The 10,126-nt window shown below is 47.6% G+C and overlaps 1 protein-coding gene across 1 annotated transcript in view; it reads right to left on the reverse strand.

Annotated features, from left to right (window-relative positions):
* Positions 1-7,507: 7,507 nt before the first annotated feature.
* LOC125355420 (chymosin-like) overlaps positions 7,508-10,126 on the reverse strand; it is a 12,546-nt gene continuing 9,927 nt past the window's right edge. The window contains exons 6-9 of the mRNA XM_048351775.1: positions 9,953-10,066; positions 9,242-9,386; positions 8,271-8,369; positions 7,508-7,645 (exon numbers count right to left, since the gene is read on the reverse strand). Of these exons, the coding sequence (XP_048207732.1) occupies positions 7,508-7,645; positions 8,271-8,369; positions 9,242-9,386; positions 9,953-10,066 (496 nt within the window). The remainder of the gene's footprint in view (positions 7,646-8,270; positions 8,370-9,241; positions 9,387-9,952; positions 10,067-10,126) is intronic.

The raw sequence follows: 10,126 nt of genomic DNA on the forward strand, positions 1-10,126 counted from the left end.
TGCTATTGGAAGATGGTGAACTGTGTAAGGGCGGGGCCTAGTGGGAGGAAGTCTGGTCATTGGAGGCCTGCCCTTAAAGGAAACTGGAGCTCTGGCTCCTTCCTATGTCTCTCCTTTGCTTCCTGGCCATCATAAACTGAGTGGTTCTGCTTAGTCATGATGTTCTGCCTCAACGTAGTCCCAAAACAGTACAGCCAACCAACCACGGGGCTGAACTATCATGACTCCATGAACCAAAATGAGCCTTTCCTTTGTGTAAGGTGATTTTCTCCCATGTTCTGTCACAATGACAGGAAACTGACTTAACACACTCCCATAAAGCTCATGAAGCTGAAGACAGGGTCTCACGCGCCACTGTGGCTCTAGCACCTGGTGCAGGGGATGCCCAGGAAATAACTGATGAGAGAAAAAGAAAGCTCACATTGACAAGGCCCCATATAGTCATCCTCCATATTTCAGGCCAAGGCCATCAACTGTGTGAGAAAGACAGTTCCCTGTGCCACCCACCTCTTTTACCTTCCTGGTAGAGGTGTCTCCAGTGGAGGAGACTGCTGGTCCTTACATGGCATCTGAACTCCTCTGGTTCCTGACAGTCCCAGAGCTGTCATTCTCATGTAGCTGGGGCAGCTCCAGCCCTAGAAGATATTTGTCAAAGTGGGCTGGTAGGAGCTGACCAGTGTGGTGAGGAGGGAAGAACTCTTGTGTGGGAGCCAACTCAGGTGAGCATCTTCCAAGATGAAAGAGTCCAAGTGTCAAAGGGCAGAGAAAGACCTGGGGACAGATGCCTGTTGGCCTTCTCCAGGGAGACTGCAGAAATCCTCTCCTCTCCTGTGCCCAAATAACCCCTCAAAGCCTGACCCAACTACCCACAGCAAGGTTGTCAACCTGGTGAGAGAGCAGCCATGCCACACCTCTGGGACCAGGTCATCTGACTTTCTGGCCAAAGATGACAATTTCTGAATAGTCTGAGATTCTCAACTCATCCCCTCCCTCACTGGCTGGTTTCTGGAATTTCCCAAGAATAGTGAGGACCTGAAGATTCTCCACTCTTTGCTTACTATCCCACCTACAGGAGGCAAGTACCCACAGGTCGGGTCAAAGCGGTCTTTAGTTGATGTCACTTACCTCACTGTCTCAGGAGCTGAGGCCAAACAGTAGGCCGTTGGAGAGAGTTGGGGAGCTCCAGGCTTATGGTTCAAACCCAAGCATGCTGATAGCCAGCTCAGGAACACTCTTGAAGACACGCATCCCAGAGGCTCGTCTGGGCACTGTGGCTGGGACTGGCAAAGATCCAGCTTGCAGGTCTCCCTGAGCACCAGTTCAAAGCTGTCCTTCAAGGCTCCTTGTTCTAAAAATAAAGCTCCAAGGACAACCTAAACAGAGCCCTGGGGAAAGAAAGGGGCTCTCATGTTTCATGGCTTGAGACTAGAGGGGAAAAAAAAACAAGGGCAAAAGCAGAAAGGCTCAGAGACCAGGGATGGAAGCTTTGAGAAGATTAGGAGATAGGGGGTCACCTAGGCCATGAAAAGGCCTCAGAAGGGAATCACAGCATCACCAGCCAGAATGTGGGGCAAGTTGTCCTGCTTCTTCTCAGCCTGTCTTGGCCCTAAGCCAGCCCAGAATCTCTACTATGTCTACTGGATGTGACACTGGCTGCTGTTACTACAGCTACCATGCTGACCAGTGCCCCTGAGACATACCCATCAGGCAAATTCTCACCTGGCCAGCTCTGTAATGATCCAGAAAGATCATAGAAGTAAGGCACTAGGGAGAAAGGACTGAGAAAGGATGGCAAACTGGGTATGTCCACAGAGGTGGATGGAGAACAGGGACCACCTATTCTGTGATTATCTGCCTCCTGCAGAAGTGACTGTGCCCTGAATGTCAGACTTAGTCACTGTCCCCAAGGTCACCTGAGGCCTAGATACTGCAGGATATAAACAAAAGCCTTTAAAGATGATATTTTTACATCTTGTCACTAGAGGGCGCTCTAGGACTAGAGCTGACTCCTGAGTAACTTCATATTTGGGGGTTTAGAAGACAATTGGAGTTTGCATACTTATTCAAAATGCATCTACTGAATGAATGATTACTCTGTGCCCAACATTAAATGCTATAAAAGGTATAAAATTATTGAGGTATGACTGAGTTTTCATTAGAAAGATATGCAATATAAGCAAAAATTATGTACAGATTATTATTATTATTATAAAGGTAATATGCAGAGGGGTTACAGTTACATAAGTCAGGTAATGAGTACATTTCTTTTCGGGAAATGTCACTCTTCCTTTACTCCCAGTTTTTCTCTACTGTCCCTACTCATAAGTTACATAGTTCATTTCAATGTAGTGTCTATTAAGTACCACTGCTGCATTTATTCACTCTTTGTCCACCCATTTCTGTGCCCCTCTTTACTCTCTCAAAGACAGATAGGTGAACAAAAGGTGAACAAAAAGAAGAGAGGAAAAACAACAACAAGGAAAAAACCCTCTTGGGCTGGGGTGCCTGCCTCGGATACACGAGGCCCTAGGTTCGATTCCCCAGCACCACATATACAGAAAATGGCCAGAAGCGGCGCTGTGGCTCAAGTGGCAGAGTGCTAGCCTTGAGCGGGAAGAAGCCAGGGACAGTGCTCAGGCCCTGAGTCCAAGGCCCAGGACTGGCCAAAAAAAAAAACAAAACAAAAAAAAACCCTCTTGATTCCATTTCTTGGAGTTCATTTTGATAAATATTATTTTATACAGACATTGCACCTTTGTGTTCCTCCTCTAAGCGTATCCTCCTTTGGTCTCACTGTGTCTAAATGCCTAGAGTCCTGTATAGTTAATCCCAGTGTATCCCAGTTTATTTTGGATCTAGCTTCTGAATATGAGAGAAAACATACATTGTTGTCTTTCTGAGCTTGGCTTACCTCACTTAAGATGATTTGTTCTAGGTCCATCCATTTCCCTGCAAATGATATATTATTCTTTCTAATGGCTGAGTAAAATTCCATTGTGTATAGATACTATATTTTTTGGATCTAATCATCTATTGCAGGGAATGTGAGCTGTTTCCAAACCTGGCTATTGTGAATAGTGCAGCAGTAAACATGGATGTACAAGTGTCTTTACAGTATCCTGGCTTGTAATGATCTGGGTAAATGCCCAGGAGTAGTATGGATGGGTTGTATTGTGTACCCATTTTTATCTACTGGTAACATGTATGTACGCACTCATACTTGAGCTCAGGGCCTGGAACTCTCACTTGGCACTTTCACTCATGGCTGACACCCTATCACTTGAGCCACAGCTCCACTTCTGTCTTTCAGCTGATTCATTGGAGATAAGGGTAGCTAGGATTGCAGGCATGGGTCACCATTACCTGGCAGGTAACTTCCCTTAATTTAGCACTGATACATTTGATCTGTGCACACTGTCACTTCTCCATATATGCATGCACAACTCCTTCTTCATAATTTTTTCCCAAATACAACCTTCTGACTGAACTCACCCTTCCAGTATCAATTTAAAGCTCAGTACTCTCAACACTGCTCACCAGCTTCATTTGACTCATGGCAATTACAACCATGTATGTGCATTTGTCACCTGCACCGTTTTTCCCCAGGACATAAGGCTCATGAAGCTGGAAGGTCTGTATGCACACCGAAGGATGTCAAACCTAGAATAGTGCACACATACAGAGAGAGAGAGAGAGAGAGAGAGAGAGAGAGAGAGAGAGAGAGAAAGAGAGAGAGAGAGAGAGAGAGAGAGAGAGAGAGAGGAGAGAGAGAGAGAGAGCAGGAACTCAATGAATAAAAGTATACCATGAAAAAAAGAGGTGACCATTCAGGGTTCAGGATTGGCCAGTAAGTATTCCTGTGGTTTGAGGAAGGGGTTTAAATGTGAGAGTTGTCTTGACATGTAATGGAAGGCAATATTTAAGCCAAGCAGTTGGTAGATCAAGACAGATGAAAGGGGCTGACAGCAAGGCTCAAGGTAGAGTGGCAGCCAGTGAACGAGAGCATGAGTTACTGAGTTTGCATCCAGGTCTCAGACTGGAAAAAAAAAAGGACAGATGAAAGGGCCAGAGCAGACAGACAAAAGGAAGGCAGGAGAAGGACAGAGGCACTAAAGGGTACTTAAAGTTGTCCGTGCAAGATGGTCCTCATGTCCCTTCTCCTTCTGCCTTTGTAGCAACTGCCTCTTGCTCTGGGCACTCAACCTCCAGCCTGGGATACTAGGCAGCCAGATTCTGTCCATCTGCCACCATAGGCTGTCCACTCACCCCAGGTTCCACTGTTTGCTTCCTGATTTGGGGTTTCTCTGCATTTGTTGCCTTTTGGAGCCCCCTTGTAAAGGATGACCTTTACTATTTCTATCTAAGTTATATTTTCTCTTCTGCCACAAGGGAGAAACAAACTGCACAGCTCAAAAACCAATCCATCATTTTGTCATAACATTTCCATTTCAAAGACTTCCTTTCCAAGTTTCTCCCTGGCCAAACATTTCCTCTCATTAGCATATGAGCTGGCAGGGACTTGAGCGACAGGAGTGAGGGAGGCAGAAAATGCCAATGTAAGCCAGGAGCGTCAGCCTGTCCACTCAGGGGAGGAGGGGTGCATGAAACAGGAGCTCACAAACACTCAAGACGTTGGACACCCTATTGGGGCCACTTGATCAGAGATGTGCCCTCTTACACCACAAGGCACAGCCACCGTAGTATGCCAGGAACTCCTGGGCTGGGGATTCAGAGGAAACACAGATACAGGAGCCTCATTCAGAGTAATGATCATGACTGAAGAAATATTGTAAAGAGCGTTAGAGCCCACAGACTGATGCACTATCACCTCTGAGGGGGTGGCATTTAAACTCCTCTGACAGATGAGGAGCAACTCTCAGATAAGAAAGGGTGGAAGGGGCAGAGCAATCAAAGGGGACAGGCAGTCAGAGATGCTCAGAGGCCAGCTTCCAGCACCATGGCGGATGGCCACCTGCTGCCCTCTGCCTGGCCTCGCCAGCAGACAGCACTGAGGGAGCCACTCATTAGGGCCACAGTTCTTGACCCAACATTACAGAAGTGGATGCTCAAGATTTCAGAATCTGTCCTAGAGATCGACTAGGGAATGCTGGCAGGATCTTGATGGGATATGAGCAGATTTGAGGCCACAGAGGGTGGGATACTGAGAATATTCTAGGAAGAACAATTACTGCAGCTTGGACCAGATCCAAGGCCACAGAGGTGGCTTTGGTAGAAGATACCCTGGCCTTACTGGGTCCTCACTACCAGCTGGTGACAGGGACGCCAACAAGGCCAAGAGGAGTGGAGGTTATTTGATCCAAGCGCTACATTTAGGACAGACACTTTCTTCTTTATCCCCAATTGAGATTTGGATGTTTAAAAATGCAATTGTTAGGTATAAATGATTAAATATATAACAATTTTTATGAACTTGTTTGGCTTTTTCTTTTTTTTTTCTTAATCTACAAGAAGACTAAAAATAATGAAAGTGGCCCAATTCTGTCTCACTTTTGGCAAACAAAGAGTATCAGCCCCATTCCTAAGGAAATGCAAAGACTTGGAAAAAATCATACTAAGTGAAGTGAGCCAGACCCAAAGAAACAGAGACTCTATGGTCTCACTGGTAATAATTAGTACAGGTCTAGGATAGTCCTAGCAGAAGATCACAATAGCTCAGTAGCTGTGTACATATGAACACATAACATGATGCTAAGCAAAATGAACTCCAAGCTATGGAAATAAGTGGCTTATCATTGTTGTTATTTCCAACATACCATGTGAAATTATGCCTTTTTCTTTTGTTTTTCACCATAGTTTTACCCCTGATGTCACTGTAGTTCATTTTAGTATACTGAGCATTGTATATATGTTTATCGGAACTAGGGAAGGGAAACAAAGGGTAAAAGGCCAACCAAGGCAACAGCAATACTTACAAGACAATAACCAATTGTAAACCAATTGTACAACTTAGGGGAGAGGGAGGAATGGGAAGGGAGGAAGGTGGGAGAAAAATGAGGGAAGAGGTAACACGTTTGATATGAAATGTACTCACTGGGGCTGGGGATATGGCCTAGGGGCAAGAGTGCTTGCCTCGTATACATGAGGCCCTGGGTTCGATTCCCCAGCACCACATATACAGAAAATGGCCAGAAGTGGCGCTGTGGCTCAAGTGGCAGAGTGCTAGCCTTGAGCAAGAAGAAGCCAGGGAAGGTGCTCAGGCCCTGAGTCCAAGCCCCAGGACTGGCCAATAAAACAAAAACACAAACAAAAAAGAAAAGAAAAGCTAGAAGTAGAGCTGTAGCTCAAGGGGTAGAGTGCCTGCCTTATATACATGAGGCTCTGGGTTCGATTCCCCAGCACCACATATACAGAAAATGGCCAGAAGTGGTGCTGTGGCTCAAGTGGCAGAGTGCTAGCCTTGAGCAAAAAGAAGCCAGGGACAGTGCTCAGGCCCTGAGTCCAAGCCCAGGACTGGCCAATAAAACAAAAACACAAACAAAAAAGAAAAGAAAAGCTAGAAGTAGAGCTGTAGCTCAAGGGGTAGAGAACCAGCTTTGAGCAAAAGAAACTAAGTCATAACACCAAGGACCTAAATAAATAAAAGTAAATTAAGGAAAGTATGGGAACAAATGCATGCAGCCCCAGCAGAGCACTGTCCAGGAAGTCCAAGCCAACTCCAAGGTCTAGGTTCTCCTCAGAAGCTCATCTGCTTACCCCACCTCCCAAGACAGCTAGGGGCCTTGTATTAGGAAATATAACTGCGAACACTTCCTAAACCCTCGTGGGAGCCCTTGCTCTGCTCTTGTCCATTTCCTGAGCAGCCCTTCCAGAAGAGTACAGAGGGCTCTGTGAACATGGATGCTCTGTGTGCTTGACAGTGGCCATCTTCCCTGGGAACCTGCACACTGATGTTGGATCTTGACTGCCAGCCTCTGAGAGCAGGCTGACAGGAGTCTGCTTCTGTGTGGTGCTGTCCTGTGAGCACTAATATCTGGGTTTTGAGCCCTTATTCAAAGTGATATTAACCTTGGAACCCTGGAATCTCTTCCAAATGCTTTTTCCATTGTATCATCCAGGAGGAGAAGCCCTGGACTTAGTAACTTCCTTTGATGGACCAAGAGTTCTCTACTTAGCCCCACAACCACACCCTGGCCTGTCATCCTCAGGTACCTTTCTTCATTCTAGAAAGATCTAGGGCAGGAGGTACACATACCTGGTCTTCCCTAAGCATGAAATAGACTTCTCATGAAAGCCTCCACCTGCCAATGATGCCCTGAACCCTCCCCAAGCCAGTGCCTCCCTCAGCCTCCAGCCCCACTGTAGGCACTGCCCCTCCCCCAACGAATGCCAGGCTTCAGAACCATTGAGGACAAGGGAAAGCAGGCTTTGCGGAAATGCAGTGTTTATTAAGAGCCAACTTCCAGAAAACCTAATCTAGGTGCACGTGTGTGCATGCTACATCCATGCATGCATTTGAAGAAGGCATGGTCCCGACTCCAGGGTGCATTCAGATAGCCTTAGCCAGTCCAACACGGTTGTTGGCTCGGTCAAAGACACTGTAATACTCCCGGAGGAAAACAGTCCCTAGGATCCACAGCTGGGAATGAGTGTTGCTCTGGAAGCCACTGGAGCAGGAGCCCTGTTCCTGGGGAAGGCAAGGACAAAATGAAGCCAGATGTGACAGCAAATAGTTTCTACCCCTCCCCACAATCACTTCTCTTCCCAGGAACACAAATAGATATTGGCTCCATCATACCCAACAAGATGAAGAAATTAAGATTCAAAAACTAAAGTGACTTAATTGGAGATCATCCTGTGGCATCCGGGAGACCTGAGTCCTGGACTCCATATCCTTCATCTGTCCATGACAGCGCCTGGCCCACCAGCTCTCAGCACACTCATCCTCATGACCAGCCCATAGCAGGCCATCTCACCAGTGTGGGGTTCTCAGGATCAGGCCAACAGTCCTCACAAAGCCAGGCAAGCTAAAGAAACCTGAACAGGGTCTTGGGTCTTGGGAGCTTGAGCTGTGGGCTGGCTGACATCCCTCCCTCAAGCTTTGGTGCCCTAGCCTTCCTTGTTACTCATTTCTCCCAGGATGAATTTGTGGTGGCCATGAATGAGATCCCAGACAACAGGGCCTCACTCCAAAGGCTGTATAATTGCCCCCCACCCCGCCTCTCCTATTATCCATCCTACTTATCACCCACTTCACTGCCTGGCCAGGATAGGGTGCTGGAGCCAAATCCTCCCTCTCTGGAGACCCTTACCTGCATGGTGTAGGCAGAGGGTGGCAATGGGTACTTTCTACCCTGGATCTCAAAGACGATAGTGGGCAACATATTCAGAATCCAGCAATCAATGAGAAACTAAGAAAAAATGAGAGGCATCATGAGTAAAAGAGATGCCATGCTGAGCGCTGGGGCTCAAGCCTATAATCCTAGCTATTCAGGAGGCTAAGAGTCGTGGACCACAGTTCAAACCCAGTCAGGGCAGAAAAGTCTGTAAGACTCTTATCTCCAATTATGCACCAGAAAAACAGTGTGCAGGCCTTGAGTTCAAGTCCCAGGACTGGCACACAAAAGAGAAAGATGCCATGCTAGCAGCACAGAACCTCTTCTTCTGAACCCTGTGAGCCCCTAGATGTGGAGAGGACCCCACTTTCTCACAGGACCACAGGGAAGCTCGCAGGACATGGTCCTCAAAAGGATCCCACTGAGGGGATTGGGGGATGGTCAGGCCTGTAGACCAACCATAGTGAGGGGCAAAAGGTGCTAGTTTTCAAGTCTCCCCATCCAGGCCCAGTCAGAGCACACAAAGCCCCTGGGAACACACGGCTGGCAGAAAGGAAAAGGGAAGCACTGGGACTTGAGGCACAAAAAGGGCACAATCTTCCAGAAGATTCAGAAGCCAGATCTCAGCTTCTCCAAGAACAATGGGGTAGCAAGGATGGCCAAGCCAAGAGATCATTGAAAAGCCCTTCCACAAAACAGGTTGTAAGATATCACAAGAAATGTACACACTGCCCTACTATGTAACTGCACCCTCTTTGCACAACACATTGTAAAAAAATTTATGTTCAATTAATAATAAAAAAACATAGCAAAAAAAAAAAAAAAAGCCCTTCCACGCAGCCCCAGGGTCTGTTGGAGGATCCCACACCACCCCTTTCATTCCTTCCATGTGGAAAGGGGGTCCCACTTCAGGGGCCTTGGGAAGTGGTCTGAGGGCCTGGCCTCACCTGGCCATACTGGCCCTGGGTTGCTCCAATGGCCTTCTGGATGCTGAGGATGTCTTGGCTGGGACCAGCCAGTAGGGAGGTGCCCGTGTCCAGGACAGCCTGGCAGCCGCCATCACAGGCCACCACCACGCCATTGATGGTGACTCTGACAAGGCGAACAGGAAGGCATCAGGGTAGAACCTGCATTCAGCCTCCCTCCCTGCATCCTTCCCACTCCTGCCAGGACCCTCATACAGAGAGAAAAGCATCAAGCATCCTCAGCCCCTTCCTGGAGTCCGCCCGCCCCCCAAACTTCCTGAGCCCAGAGAAAAGGTCTGAAACCATTTTCTCCTGAGTCTGTGGCTAACTGAGGCTAGACCACTTTCCATGGAGAAAACAACAACAAACACAATAAAACCACCCATGTACATAAATTAAGGATAACAAGTACTGCACTAGTTGCCTGGAAAACTGCTTTCAAGTTTTCTTTCTGGAATTACTGCACATCTCAGCTTCTGATCTAGAAAATGGGCACAGAAGATGCTCCCTGACCTCATTTCCTCAAGAGATATCTTAGCCAGGCACCGGTGGCTCACACCTGTATTCCTAGCTACTCAGGAGGCTGAGATCTGAGGATCCTGGTTCAAAGCCAGCTCATGAAAGCCTGTGGCCTAATACCTGCATCCCCCTATCTCCACACAACGAGTCCCACGCAGGGCTCGGCTCACTCACCTGTCCACAGCTACCTGCCAGTATTGCTGCTTGGTCACGGGCACCCAGTGCAGAAAGCCTGTGTAGTAAGAGGAATCCACAGCCCCCAGCGTAAGCATGCTGCCCTGCTCATACCTGGAACCAAGCAAGATCATGGGTCAGATCCCCTCGTGGAATACCCAGATGCACTGGAGA

Source organism: Perognathus longimembris, chromosome 7, assembly GCF_023159225.1.
Source record: "Perognathus longimembris pacificus isolate PPM17 chromosome 7, ASM2315922v1, whole genome shotgun sequence".
Lineage (NCBI taxonomy): Eukaryota > Metazoa > Chordata > Mammalia > Rodentia > Heteromyidae > Perognathus > Perognathus longimembris.